The 15171-nt window shown below is 37.5% G+C and overlaps 1 protein-coding gene across 1 annotated transcript; it reads left to right on the forward strand.

Moving 5' to 3' along the window:
* Positions 1-210: 210 nt before the first annotated feature.
* LOC107821867 (diacylglycerol O-acyltransferase 1-like) lies at positions 211-9960 on the forward strand. The gene is given in 16 exon segments (NM_001326085.1): positions 211-823; positions 3679-3759; positions 3951-4024; positions 4114-4189; positions 4447-4514; positions 5149-5272; positions 5468-5554; positions 6486-6587; positions 6668-6804; positions 7506-7587; positions 7701-7721; positions 8361-8423; positions 8936-8983; positions 9080-9142; positions 9404-9457; positions 9585-9960. Coding segments are annotated over 16 exon segments (1599 nt in total). The 5' UTR covers positions 211-409; the 3' UTR covers positions 9690-9960.
* The last annotated feature ends 5211 nt before the right edge of the window (positions 9961-15171 follow it).

The following is a 15171-nucleotide window of genomic DNA, read 5'->3' on the forward strand; positions in this document are numbered from 1 at the left end:
TGCCTCCTCTCATAAAATTCCAAGCGGCTTTACAAGATCTTTGTCACTTCCTTCTTTGACCCATCCTCCTAGAAATTGCACAAATTCCACCATATTCCTGTATTGCACATAATATAAATCCAGTATTAGAATTACGAATACAGAAAAAGTAAAAAATCAAAATCAAAATCAAAATCAAACCGCCTTAACTAGCAGATCATAATTAGTTTTCGAAATCTTACCCAATCCTCCGTTGCTTTTCTTTTAGATCCTCTTTTTCTGTCATTCTCTTTTTCCCAATAACAACAACTCATTGCATGTGAAGGTTGATTTTGATTTTTGTGTTTATTCAAACTCTCTCTTCACGATTTTCTTACTCTTTCTAGAAGTATCCATTACTTTTTAGTCTGTGATTCGGCGAAAGTAAGCAATGGTGATCATGGAATTGCCGGAGAGCGTCGAAATGACGACGACGACGACGACTTCGGGTATTGAGAACCTCAACTCCGATCTTAATCACTCGGTTCGGAGGAGACGTGGCAGTAATGGTTTTGAGGCGGCTAGTGCAATTAACAGTTCGGATGCGAATATGAGCGAAGATAGAAGAGATGTGTGTGGCAGCGGTGCTGGATTGGAAACGGTGAATGAGCGGAGTAAATCGGTTGGTGAGTCCAGTGATGTAATTCGAAAGGAGGACGACAGGAATGATAATGTTGCGAATGGTGAGGAAAGCAAATCAACGGAAACAACAACGACGCCGTTTAAATTTGCTTACAGGGCGTCGGCACCAGCTCACCGGCGAATCAAGGAGAGTCCTCTCAGCTCCGACGCCATTTTCAAACAGGTGTGTGTACTATTCACCGTGCTATTTTGACCTGTTGCTGTGTTGTAATATTACAACAACAACACCCCAATATAATCCCAGTAGTGGGGTCTGGGAGGGTATTGTGTACGCACACATTACCCTGACCTGGCTAGAAGAGTAGAGGCTGTTTCTAATAAAACCTCGGCTCCCTCCCTCCAAGAACTCCCCACCTTGCTCTTGGCTGACTCGAACTCACAAACTCTTGGTTGGAAGTGGAGGTCCTTACCACCGGAGCAACCCACTCTTGTGTTGGAATATTACATTTCACAAATTCAGTTTCGTAAACTGTATGTAAGCTTATGATATTAGAATTTGAGTTTGCTAAGATGCTTTTAACAGAGGAGTTTAGCTTATTCTAGATGGTGTAAGGTTACGCCCAGTGGCGAAGCCACATGGTCACAAGGGTGGTCAACCCTTCGTCGAAAACTTGCACTGTGTATATAGGTAAAATATTACGTTTTAGAGGTATATAGCACATATTGAACTCGGGAAATTTTTCCATTTCTTTCAAATTTGAATACCCTTTGGGAAAATTCTTAGCTTTGCCACTGGACTTACGCCTAGTAGTTAGGTGACTCCTTATTTCTGCTTCCTCCTTGTCATAGGAGGTTTAACAACCCTCGTCTTTATTGGTAGCACGTTATTTTCAGATGTTTTTTGTGGTCTGTGATTTATATGAAGGCGTCTAACCACCTAAATTCATAAGTATTTCTCAGTTCGCTGATTACCTGTTAAAGGCTGGGAATGATAGTGGTGATAGTAAATGGTTAGCATAAGTAGAAGTACATAGACACTCAATATCAGGTCTATGTTTGAGTCGGAATAAATCATGCTATGAGCTGTTGATGACAGAGAACACCTTCTGCACCTTAATTATTTGCACTCTGCAGAACTGATAATTTTCTATTTATGATATTTGAGGGTTAATTTACTCGAGATTTTAAAGAAAGGAGAATCTTTGTCGTGATGGACTGCAAAACATGCTGACACGGCTGAAAAAAGAAGTGGATAGAGACATGGGCTTAAACAGAAGAAAATCTTATTTTTCTTCAAACAAAATTGTATTTCTTCATTTCATGTGGTCACATCCATGTTGTGAAATCCACAATGTTATGTGGTCATTGCTCACATTGTCATATGTGAAGTGGCTTCTGTTGAACTCGACAAATGAGTTGTTTGATGATGGTAAAAGAATCCAAAGTTAGACGGGGACATATAAGTTTAGGTTGTAACATAACTTTTAAATTTTTCATTGAACCACTTGCTCAACGATGAGTCAAACTTTATCTTTTGATTGGCTTTTGTTCTTGAGCTGGGAAAATATATTCTTATTGTCTGTTGACTCCATGCACTAGAATTATAAAGGATATCTTTCCCAAAACACAACATAATAAAGAGTCAAGTTCAGATCAATACAGATGATACTAAATGCTGAAAAATCAGGTGAAGAATAAGAAGCATACCACTATTATATGCAGTTAGGGTTTTCCATAAACCTATGTTGTCATCTGGCGACATGACTTTCACATTTGCTTGAATGATATTGTCTACTGAAAAGGATCAGTTGTATCTCAGTGTGCAGTAGTTTGTCCTTTTGATGCATGAATTTCAAAAAGACTGCCCGATAACAGTGTAAACTAGGTATTGCAAAGCGTCCTTGATGTACTTCGTTCAATCGCATGACTTAACCTAGCGTCTAAGTTAAAAATTTGCAATCCAAATTGCTTTCATGTTCTGTTTTCAGTTTTTAGATGTATCAACCTTTACTCTATGATTACCAAAAGGTATTCCTGCCACTGCCAATGATCATGCGAAAAGAAGTTTTGCTTACTCATCATCAAAAAGATAGTGTATTAAGACGAAGAGGTCAACCGAAAAGGTAGTCCTGCTACTGTCAGTGATCATGACACAAGAGAAGCTGTTCCTTAACCCATCATCTGAATAATATGTTCTGACGTTGCATGATCTAGGATGATATCATATTACGATATGGCCAATAGGTAATAGAATTGTCAATAGGTATTAGGTAATGAGTTCTTGTGATATTTGGTTTGATCACAGACAGGTATTTTCACCGACAGTTGAACGAGTAGAAATGTTTACCATGTACTGTGCTTATAGTGAAAAATGTAGCAGGAGACCTTGACAAATGATAAGAGTCACTGTGCAAAATTCTCAGTAATCACTTTTGAACTAATGAAGACAGTGGATATCTACAGATTAAAGAATCTTAATGTCGTGTTTACCATTTCTTGGACTATCTGGAATGAAAGGAATAAAAGGTGTTTTGATGGGATATCAACTGCTGTCCAGTCTCTCAAAGCTTTTTGCCTAGTGTATTTATTTAGTTGGGCTTATCTAGCCCCTGTAGATTCTCCTGATAGTTATCTGAACTTTGTTAGCTCCCTAGTACTAAGCTGATTTTTTTTGCCTTTTTGTATTGGAGCTAGCAATTTTCATTACTTTTGTAACTATTCTGCATCTTCTTGATGCCATCAATGAAACCAATTACTTCATCAAAAAAAAAAAAAGTGCTTATACCATAAGAGTTACTATATTTTTTTATAAGGAGCATAAGAGTTGCTATGTTAGAGTTACTATGCTATATTATCAGTATTCAGTAATTTGTTAGAATTAACAATTACTATCAGTATTCACTAATTATTTATGAACTAATGAAGAAAGGGGAAGTTCACAAACTTTTAGTAGACCAAAGAATTTCAATTTTGCGTCTTGCTTGATTCAATTTCATGTGGCTCACTAGTGCTTGTAGCTCTGTACAAAAGCGGCCATAGAACTCTTTGCTAACGCCCAATATATGGTTCACGTGGTAGAGTCACGCAGGCCTGTTCAATCTCTGTGTGGTGGTGCTGATTGCTGTTAACAGCAGGCTGATTATCGAGAACTTGATGAAGGTATACATCTTTCTGTAATATCACTCTAATCAATTTGATTAACAATGCGATTTGTACCCTGGCCACTTGTATCAGTGTCACATTAAAGCCAAGCAATGAATAGGAATAGGTTACAAAAGATATGATATGTCATTTCAAAATGTTTTTTAAGTGTTGTGTTGCTGATGACAAACTCTTGACTACTATTGCAGTATGGCCTTTTAATTAGGGCTGGCTTTTGGTTTAGCTCGAAGTCGTTGAGGGATTGGCCGCTTCTAATGTGCTGGTATTGCCATCTTGAGTCCCTTCTCTTTCTCTGGTCTTAATACCTACTATTCTTTAGACAAAAAAATGAAAGTCTTGATGTGCTTCCAGTCTCAGTCTCCAAATTTTGCCGCTCGCTGCTTTTCTTGTGGAGAAGTTGGCACAGCAGAGGCATTTGACTGAGCGTGTAAGTCGAAATCACCACTTTTTCTCTGCTTTTTTTTTTCTTCCTAAAATCCTTCGTCGTTTATGAAAAGTGTATATTTCTTTCACATAGTGTTCTCTCTGATTCTTATTCCTGTTTATAATGAAGGAGGTTTATACTGGTGTGTCCGTGGCCGTTGTGTTTTATCCTTTTTGATGTTTTGACGATTGAACTTGTTATGATCCTTCATTACTTTAAGACTCGAAGTTAATCATGAAATTTTCTTTCTGATTCTGCAGGCGGTGGTTACTCTTCACATAACTATAACAACAGCTGCCATTTTGTATCCAGTTCTGGTCATTCTTGGGTATGTCCTTATGCTCTGTAGTCATGAAATTTTGATATACATCCTCTTAGAAGGGTATGATGGGCGGGCCTTGCTGACTGCCATGTTTGTGGTTAACTGAGAAATTCTTTAGCTACAACTGGTGAATATCTTAGATGTCAAAAGTTGCCCATTTATTGGGAGAGGAGCTCTGCATAGGAACTAATACCTGTTTCTAAGTTTTAACTGTTCGAGATGTTTTTAAACCTTCGTTTTGGGATATTGGGAAGGACGACTACTGATGTAAATTTGGATTACCAATTACGAGGGGAGAATTTTTAATTATACCTGTTTAACTATTACTCCCTCCGTTCCAATTTATGTGAACATGTTTAACTGTGCACGGAGTTTAAGAAAAAATGAAGACTTTTGGAATTTGTGGTCCTAAACAATTCAAAAAGGGGCCCAGAGTATTTGTGTGGTTATAAAAGTTTCTCATTAAGGGTAGAATTGTAAGTTTAAGCAAAATTGTTTTCAAATTTAGAAAGGGGTCATTCTTTTTGGAACGGATCAAAAAGGAAATAGGTTCACATAAACTGGAACGGAGGGAGTATTTCTGTAGGCTAGATGATAATATTGAAAATAATATCAAGTCAATGCGTTTTAAATTGCGCAGGTGTGATTCTGCTTTTCTGTTTGGTGTCATATTGATGCTGGTTGCTTGCATTGTGTGGATGAAGCTGGTTTCTTACGCACATACAAATCATGATATGAGACAGCTCGCAAAGTCTACGGATAAGGTATGATTAATCTATATCCTCTTCTGATGGACCCAGAGGATCTGCAGTTGATTAAAGCTTCATTTGTGGTGTATTAAAAATCACTTGATTAACCAACTCTGCTCTTTAACCTTTGGAAGACTTGTTGGCATTCTGCTCCTGCGAGCGCTATTGAAGATATCGAGTCTCTTATATCTTGCTTATTTTTGTTGTTAGGATGAAACTTCAGATGGGGATTTCTCTTATGATGTTAGCTTCAAGAGTTTGGCTTACTTCATGGTTGCGCCAACATTATGTTATCAGGTAGGAAAGGATCAGTTAAGCCTTGCAAAATTGATTTTTGATAAATGGAAGATGAAGAATTAACAACAAATTGGGGCATCAAGTACTGCATTGGCCCTTTGGGAAATCTGCTTTGTCATATGAATTAACAACAAATTGGGGCTCGATTATGTTTCCCATGTGATTCCTTTATTATCTTTTTTTAGGGATAAAAATGCCTGCAGTCTGTTTAGATGCACTGGGGTTACACTCAATGGATACCATAATCGAGTCCTCACTCTTCCTCCCGTCAGCAAGATTATATTCTTGTATTTGTAGTGATAGGATATCAATTATCCTTAGTGACCTGCCTGACATTGAAATAATGACTCAGTTCTTACCATTCCAATTCTCTTTATTGAATTGAACATATTCATCCGACAAGTGAGGCTTGCTCAGTTGGTAAAAGCACCTCCACCTACGACCAGGCTTGCTCAGTTGGTAAAAGCACCTCCACCTACGATCGTTAGGTCCTGGGTTCGAGTCATGCTGGAGGGGAAGTGTGGAAACACTATAGATCCTCCTAATTTGGGAGGGGTAAAAAAAAAAAAATATATATATATTCATCCATTTTGACTACTTTAGCATATTTTCTAGAACTAATTTCGGGTCTGGTTCAGAAAGACAACTCTCAACCAAAAAAATAAGCTACAACTGATCAAGATCAATAAACTAAGACTCTATTGGCAAAGTTCATTCCATGATTATCTTTATGGAAGGGCCTCTTTTCCTATTTGGATTTATAACTTATGGTGTTGCCCTCGTCCTTTCTCTTAAATATATATGCTTTCATGTTATTATTAAATCCCATTTTTAATCAAAAACCTATTTAAGGAGAAAAAGAGAGTTCACTCTAGGAGCTTTCTTGCATCAACTCATTATTTTTTGGGTTTATTTATTCTGTTATCTGAAGCTTAGCTATCCCCACACTCCATGCATTCGCAAAGGTTGGGTGGCACGCCAATTCATCAAGCTGGTAATATTTACAGGATTGATGGGATTTATCATAGAACAGGTGATTTTTTCTTGAAGGTTCAAACTGCATTTGCTTCAGTAAAGCGTAAATATATTCTGACGGGATGCATCCTTGTGCAGTACATTAACCCAATTGTGCAAAACTCACAACATCCTTTGAAAGGAAACCTTTTATATGCCATCGAGAGGGTATTGAAGCTTTCGGTTCCAAATTTATATGTCTGGCTCTGCATGTTTTACTGCTTCTTTCATCTTTGGTACGTCCCTCTACCTTTAGTTCATATACTCTTTACATCTTTTCCCTATGTTCAATGTACGAATCGTTTTTCTTGCCAGAGATTTGTGCTTTAAAATTGATTACAAGAATCATTAACATCATTGAAGTGTATGTCTGCACAGTTTCCCCCTTTTTCAATTGAAACATGTTTATTTGAACTTTTGATGGTCATTTACTAACTGTTGAAGCATGGATTACAGTTTACTGTAATTGTAGTTTCTAAACACAATTACTGCTTGCCATCCCCCCCCCCCCCCCGCCCCCAAATAAATAAATAAATATATATATATATATATATATAAAGAGGAAAAAAGTCCCAAGAACAAGAAAGTGCCTTTAACTTGTGAATGCCTTAATGCCAAGGCTGTTCGAATCCTTTGAACAGTTATGATTATTCACATGACATTAGAACTCATCTCATCAGATGTTTAGACTTTAGACAATGTATTCTTCCTTGTCTTTGTTAGTGTTAAAGCATCAAAATCATGACATCATGATTTATCTCTTTGCTTTTTCTTCGAAATGGCTTTGGTGTTAATGGATATGAAAAGCTTCACCTTCTCCATGAAGTACAGAGCATAACGTTTTATCCCTGAATTATTACTGAAACAAATATTTGGCTTATGTGCCCTTGCATCAAAGCGAATGAGCTCTATTTACATCATTTAACTTTGTATTCAGGCTAAATATACTTGCGGAACTACTATGTTTTGGTGATCGTGAGTTCTACAAGGATTGGTGGAATGCCAAAACAATTGATGAGGTAGATTCAAATATCACTTTGACTTTTTGGTTATATCTCAACTGTTTCAGAGCTGGTTGGAGTTTCTTATTCATTTTGTTACGTGATTACCCTGCTGCGGCTGCTGTTATCAGTACTGGAGGATGTGGAATATGGTATGCGTATCTGCCTTTTTTTCTAAATCATTGCCTGATTCTTATGCATGCAAACATGTGGTTGTCTTGTTGACCAAGAAGTAGAATACCAAAAGTACATTTTCGAATGATGTTATATCCTGTTGTCATTCTTGGTTTGTTTTGTCACTCAGTACAGCTTTTTTTAACAGAAGCAAATGTCTGTCTTCTCTTTCACTCCACATTTTAACAAAAGATCTTCAACATGTGACTAATGCAGAGGGCTATATTGTAAAAAGAAGTAGGTGGTGAAGTGTAAGCCTAAAGAGTATGGACACCAACGTGTGTCCAGAAAATTTAGTTGGTAAAATGCAAAAAAGCTTAAATAAAAGGTATAATCAAGTCACATGAGAGAGATTTTCCGCAATGCGAGATCAAAACACTCATGTGTCCTAAGACTTGCATAAAGAAATTCTATCCAGGTCCCCTTTGGTTCATGTGCTTTACTGGTAATGGAGGACAAAGTAGTTGTGGGATTTAAGGTTGTGTAATAAGGTCTCTTGGGATCGGTGCAGCTTTGCAAAATCGAAGTGCAAGCACATGATATTAAGTTTACATCTTTGTCAAGCATTTCTCGTTATTCGGCAACATTAGTAACCATGTATCTGGTGGTTATTGCAGCCTGTTCATAAGTGGATGGTTCGTCACATTTATTTCCCTTGCTTAAGAAACGGAATTCCAAAGGTACCTTCTTACTCTTAATTGCTCTTTTGGGCTTCTTTGTATCCTATTTCCTTCTGCTCTCCTCTCCTAATTAACTAATTGTATTTCGTCTGCTTTTCTTTTTACCTTGCTGAGGCAGAAGGAATTACCTTTACTTCCATTTCTGCGGCAATCTATGTTCACTTGATGAATTTTTATTCAAAATGCTCTTTCTCAGAAAATTTATGATAGCACTTCCATCTTTCATCTCTGGCCGATTTCAAGCACCAATATTTCCAGTGTAGATGGGTATAAAATCTCAAGATTACACCTATATTCGGAATGAAATAGCAAAAGAAAAGAAAAAAGCTTGCCTCTGATATTCGGCCTTCATAAAGTACTTTTTTAGCTGGCAAGTTCAGTGTAGTGTTTACATTTTCCTATCATATTCTAATTGGTGAGTCTGTAAATAGGATAAAACGCCCACCTGCTGCTTCAAATGATCTTGCACTCACTGCTTTGACAAGACTAATACTCGCTAACACTTGGTGCAGGGGGTCGCAATACTGATTGCTTTCCTTGTATCTGCTGTTTTCCACGAGGTATATTGTTTCTGTCCCTCTTCCACATTTTATAATGAAAGGAGGTAATATCCGCTTACGATTGGCCTGAGATGACATGTTCCGGCGTATCTGCAGCTGTGTATTGCTGTTCCATGTCGCCTTTTCAAGTGGTGGGCATTCATGGGAATTATGTTCCAGGTAATGGCATTTAACATAGTAATTTAACATGTTATTGGAATTAGGTTACCATTTTCACCAGGTTGCCTGTATACTTACCCGTAATTACCTCATAAGCGACCTAACGAGTAAATGTTTTTTACATCGCTAGTGCATCAAATTTAAACGCGTTTTTATTTATGTTTCCAAAGAACATTGCTTTTAAAGCAGAACCAATTGAAAGCCAAGGTCTACTATCTTTGTTCTCCATGCTGAATGTTAAAATATGGTGTTGTATCTCAGGTTCCTTTGGTCATACTCACAAACTTCTTACAAAACAAGTTCCAAAGCTCGATGGTATGTTTTAGGGAGCGGTTATATTTGCATACGCTAAGCTGATTTCTTTTTTTCTTCCCCCTTCTAAATCCATGTAGAATATAATTGCAAGCGATTGATATTAGATTATATATGGGAATGTTTGTAGGTGGGCAATATGATGTTCTGGTGCTTTTTCTGCATTCTTGGTCAGCCAATGTGTGTGCTTCTGTATTACCACGATGTGATGAATAGAAAAAGCAGTGCACGTTAAGCTTCATCCAGGGATGAATTGTTGTATGAGCAAGTATTTTAAGTTTTGGATCCCAAGCTCTATTCTACTGTTTCTGGCAAGGCATTCCTGCTATTTCCTTCATCAGTTCCAACAATATTCAGATGATACGAAATATCTGTTTGGAATGCACAACACAAGCCACGGCCAGAGATGCTGATGTCTCACATTTTATTGTGTTCTTCATGTCGGAGAAATGTAAAATACTATCTTGAGATAACTCTCATGTTAGTAAATACCTTTTTGCCTCTAATTTCTCATTCATCTGTTCTTCTGCTTCAGGCTGGCTGTGATTCTAGCATGAAATGTAAACAATAACTGATAAACAAAGCCGATTGGATTTAGATTGTTACTCTTAAAAAACAAAAAACAAAAAATATATAAGCGATTTGTTCCTACTCTATTTGGTAGTATTTCGGACCTGTGAAAGCATGATGCAACTGTATTTTTCCGTTGACGGTATAGAAAAACAAACAACAATAGTTATACCTCAATCCCAACAAGTTGGGGCTCATATAACAACAATGATAGAACTAAATTTAGTAATGTCTATTTCCTATTTTTATATGATTTTTAACTTCGAGTTTCCAAAATAAAACTAGTGTTATAATTTTTTTTTAAAAGGTTCTTTGTCACCTAACAATGTTTTGGAAAACTAGAACACTGGATTTAATCTGTTCCCCCAAAACCTAATGCTGATCATCAATTCTATCGTTTTCTAGACTTGTACATTAGTAAGAGACTTTTATTTAAAAGCTCTAGAAAATTATGGTTGAATCTTTCTTCCGGATTGAAAGATAACGACTTTGAGTCTAGAGATAAGCTTAATTTGGTACATTCAATCTTTCCTTTTAATTTATGTGGTGATGCATGATTCTGCTTGGAGTTTAAAAGGAAAAAAATTAAAATTAAAGTTATATATTATTTATGTGATTATAAATTATCTCATTAGTAAAAAGTTAAAATTAACTCTAAATAAAAAATGTATCACATTTATTTTGGATCATAGAGTATAATAATGGGACAAAAAATAAATCCACTTGGATTTAGTGTAATTTACTCTTCTTTTAGGAAACAGAAGTCGTGCTACGCGTTCATTGCTGACCATTTTTAGACCACCTTATTCGTATCGATCAGAATCACATGCAATTCTACCTTATAAGTACCACCCCCATTTTGCACCGACACAACACAATCTTAAAAAAAGCAAAATCCACAGCTGAATTACATGAACTACTACCCCCAAATTCAAGAATCAGAAACATCGAAGATTTCCTGAAAAAGGAGATTTTTAGCTTCCAAAAATGGAGGACTTCAGATCTAAGTCATATAACAATTCGAGAACACAAGCTGAAAGCTATAGCTATACTACTACTGATGTAGGCTACGGTAACGGTAACGGTTACGGGGAACCCAATCCAAACCCAACTGGGTTTCGAGGAGATCTACGATGTTACAGTGCTTCCTATGCATCTTCTTCAAATAATAACAACAATAATACCCAGATGGAGTTGTCGGCGGCTAAAGATGTAAAATTCAAGAAAGGCGGCAAGTCAAGTAATGGTTCTGTTTCTAAGAGCTGGAGTTTTAGTGACGCAGAGTTGCAGAGGAAAAAGAGGGTGGCTAGTTATAAGGTATACACAGTTCAAAAAAAAGAAAAAGAAAGTGCAACATATCAAAGAGCGATGACACAAATTATCAGTGACCTCCTACATAACATATGCGAGCCTTACGTGGACGATTTGGTAGTCTTTTCAAAAGAAAGAACCGACCACATCGAAAATTTACGCAAGGTCTTCGAAAGGTTAAGAAAACATCAATTGAAGATGAACCCGAAAAAATGTGCATTCGGGATCGGGCGGAGGCCTTAAATCAGTAGGGCAATAGCATAGCTATTATTGACCTGACCCCTATTACATTACTTAAGCCTACTCTTTCTTCAAGATACGAAACGAGCAGCCGAAAACGGCTGTCCCTATTGTATTTTAGATGGAGTCATCTACAGGGCTAAGAATCTTACCTTTACTTAGAGAGGGGTAGCGGTACCATGCTCTTCCGTGCTCGTAGGTTGACTCACCTATGCATCCCGACTACACCGATGTATCGTACTCTCTCGACCAGGTCATCATAAGAAAATACTGAAAAATCTTTCCAAAGTGAGAGAAGGAGGGAAGGCGCGCTACAACTAACATAACAGCGACAAAGATGAGTAGGCTTAGAAGGATCAACAAATCCAGGAGGTTGTTGCATGTATACCTCTTAAAGTCAAAGACCATGGAGGAAGGCATTTTTCACGTCAAGTTGGCGAATGGGCCAATTTCGTGAGATGGCAACTGCTAGAACTGAATTTAGTAGTCCGGAATGGTAAAGAAAACCATAATGGCCGTCGATCGAACGAAAACAGCTTCTTGCTTTTTTTTCCTCTCTGGCTTGACTACTCTGCTTGCTTAACACAAGTCTTATTTAACCTTCACGGACCACTTCACTACCCAGCAAGCTCCGGCTCGAAAGCAAGAAGCAAGGGCGCAGCAGCTGCGCGAAGTTGCGCCTTAGCGCATCCGTTTTCTTGCTCGTTAGCGCTGTTTTTTGATTGCAGCTAGCGCGCTTGACTAATAAGATAGAAAGGGCCTTTCTCGCTTGTTTGAAGCCATATAAGGCTTTCTTCAATCGGCAAGGGAAGTCTGATAGGGCTTTAAGAGATAGGGACGTAAGCGCAGCGAATCGATAAGAAATCGAACGGGCATTCAAGCTTGGACTCAATTTGTCTGGGATAAAGCCATTCCTACAATAATTAGCATTTTTGCGTGGAAGCTCTTATTTGACTTTGTATGCGGGGATTTCAGAATCAGTTAAGGGAATAAATTCAGACGAAAGGTATAAGATTAGCAAGCAAATGCTTGTGCTGTTCGGAGCATGTCTTTCCGGACCAACCACCGGCGATTTCCGACAAGTCTTTTCCCGGGGGAGCGGAAAAAGAAAAGAAAATGAATCAAAGCAATGGACTTGCTAATTTCAGAATACATCACATCTTCGTGGGAATTGCTTCCATCACTAACCAGTTCAGCTCGGCTAGTGGGCTTTTGTGTTCGAACCTCGAATCCGGAATATTGCCTTGGATGAGTAATTAGCTACCTCTGTTGCATTTAGTGGGTAAGAAAATTATTGCTGCTCTAAGGTTAGCTAAATTTGCGAATTGCTTTAGCTTGATGCATTTCTGTTTTTGATCAATTTGTTTTGTTTGGCGAAATTAGAAAAGTACTATGTTAGTATCTTTTTTTCGGGGTTCTACAGAGAGTGAGTTGCATAACTTGGTGCATAAGATACAGGGTAGTGTAATGTGATCCATCAGCGAGTTTTTAAAGGTGTCACCTTTGCTTAGCATAGAATGCCCTAATCAACTTCCTTATTTTTATTATTTGTTTTAATGTTTTGGGGTGGAGTGAAGAGAGAGGCGGAGCCGAGATTTGGAACTTATGAGTTCAGTATTCTAATTCTTTTAAGTTACCGGGTTCTAAATTGGTAGTTTGCACATAATTCATTCTTAAGACATACAGGATTTGGGCAAAAGTTATTGGGTTCAGCCAAACCCGTATCCGAGGGCTAGCTCCGCCCCTGAGTGGGGAGAGGAAGATTGTGTGGAAAAGGCAATGGAGTTTGCTTGAATTGCGCCAACGCTTAGTAGATAAATGAATTGGCTCTTATTATAAGTTTCGAATAACGGAGTGTCCGGGCTACCTTGTTACACCTTGACTATTCCATTAAGTAACTTGCATCCTTCCATAAGTATAGGTACTATAACTTTGCCACGCTAAGCTTGATGGGAAGAAATCACATAAGCTTTTTTGCCTCAACTGAGATTCGACGTAGTCCCCTATCATCTTCATTTAACTTCATCGGCTGCTAGGTTACATCCTTGGGTGCAGATCAATGAATTCATACTTGGAATGTCATAATTAGATCTATCGATTCTACCAACTTCTAGAGTAAGCTGATAGGTGCCCTTGTATTTGAGAGCTTGAAGCAGTCTAGTGACTTGTAGTTTTAGACATTTGCTGAGAAGAAAAAGCTTTATCCATCACTGAGCCATTACTAATTCTCGACGTATTGGAATGATTTCTGCTCTGGACACTGGAGTTGTGACTTGTGAGATATGAATAGGACCATATTTACCCTTTAGGGAAACTGTACTTTGTTTAATGAGAGTTTTCCTTGACGAAACTTGAATCTCCTTCAACTGTTTACTTCATCATGTAGTCAAATCCTATTCTTGCAGAGAATAACTTTCCAGATTATATAATATTTCCCAAGAAAGTATTCCATATAGTATAACCAATTGTAGTTTCCTAGTTTAGATTAGTATATACTTCAACCCTTCCTTTTTGCCCTCCTATTAATATTATCTGCTTTATGCTTTGCTTATATTCTTTTTCGTTAATGCTAAAGCAGTGTCGTGTTCTGGCTAGAACAGCCTTGTGATGTTCCACAGCTTTTTAAGGTAGATGCAAGATAGAAGAATGGTGTATGCTGCATTTCTTATTTTCTTTATTTTCATGTTTCGGTTAAGATTAGTCAATTTGGTTATAGAGAAATTGGATGGTTAGCAAACATTGGACTGCCTTTAAAAACCAGTTCAGTATGAATTTGTGTCGAAAAATTAGACTAATTTCCAAAGGCTGATGGTGATATATATGTTCAAGATTTAGTGAAGCTGCATTTTGCTGAGTGCTCTGTGGTATTAAAAGCAGATTTCTCATTGTTGGGATTAAAGAGTCGAGCTATATTTAGACAGAGCTATGTGCTTAGTATTGAAAATGTTTTGGTTCATAATAAGTTGAGGGATTTTAGATAAAAGTGGCTTCTCTGCTGGTGTAACATCTAATTATTGCAGGAATTTCTTTGTTTCAAATACAGCTCTTTGTGGAGTGCTTCGACTTGAAGTTGCCTTTTAGATTTGGAATTTTGTCCTTTTACACAAAAAAGATCTGCCCGTCAGTTTGCCGTGGGAAGAAGATATTTGGCAACTCAAAGAGCTAGGAGAGGTGAAAATCAACAACTAAAAACGTAAAGAACGTAAAAGAGGCTTTGATTCAGTCTTAAAAGCGCAGTGTGTGATGTGTGCGTTAGGCAAACAAATATTTAAGTGGAGAAAGCTAAAGGGACAGACCAAATACCTATCAAATTTTGAACCGTGTGCCAGTTGGTCCTATAGGCATCCAACTCTAAAATTTGATATCGAACTTATCCTAACTACACAATATGAAACAATTTTTTTTGGGAGAAAATGGTATGTTGCAGTCTATTTCTGCACACCTCGTATATTAGACGAGTTTTTTAAAAGAGGACATACAAAGTTGAAACTCTTATCCATTTAACACCTGAATTTATAGGCACGATGTAAGCTCTTGTTGCACGTGATGATTTCATCCACTAATGATTTGAGATAAATAAATAGAGAATAAGTTAA

This window comes from Nicotiana tabacum, chromosome 2 (assembly GCF_000715075.1).
Source record: "Nicotiana tabacum cultivar K326 chromosome 2, ASM71507v2, whole genome shotgun sequence".
Classification (NCBI taxonomy): domain Eukaryota; kingdom Viridiplantae; phylum Streptophyta; class Magnoliopsida; order Solanales; family Solanaceae; genus Nicotiana; species Nicotiana tabacum.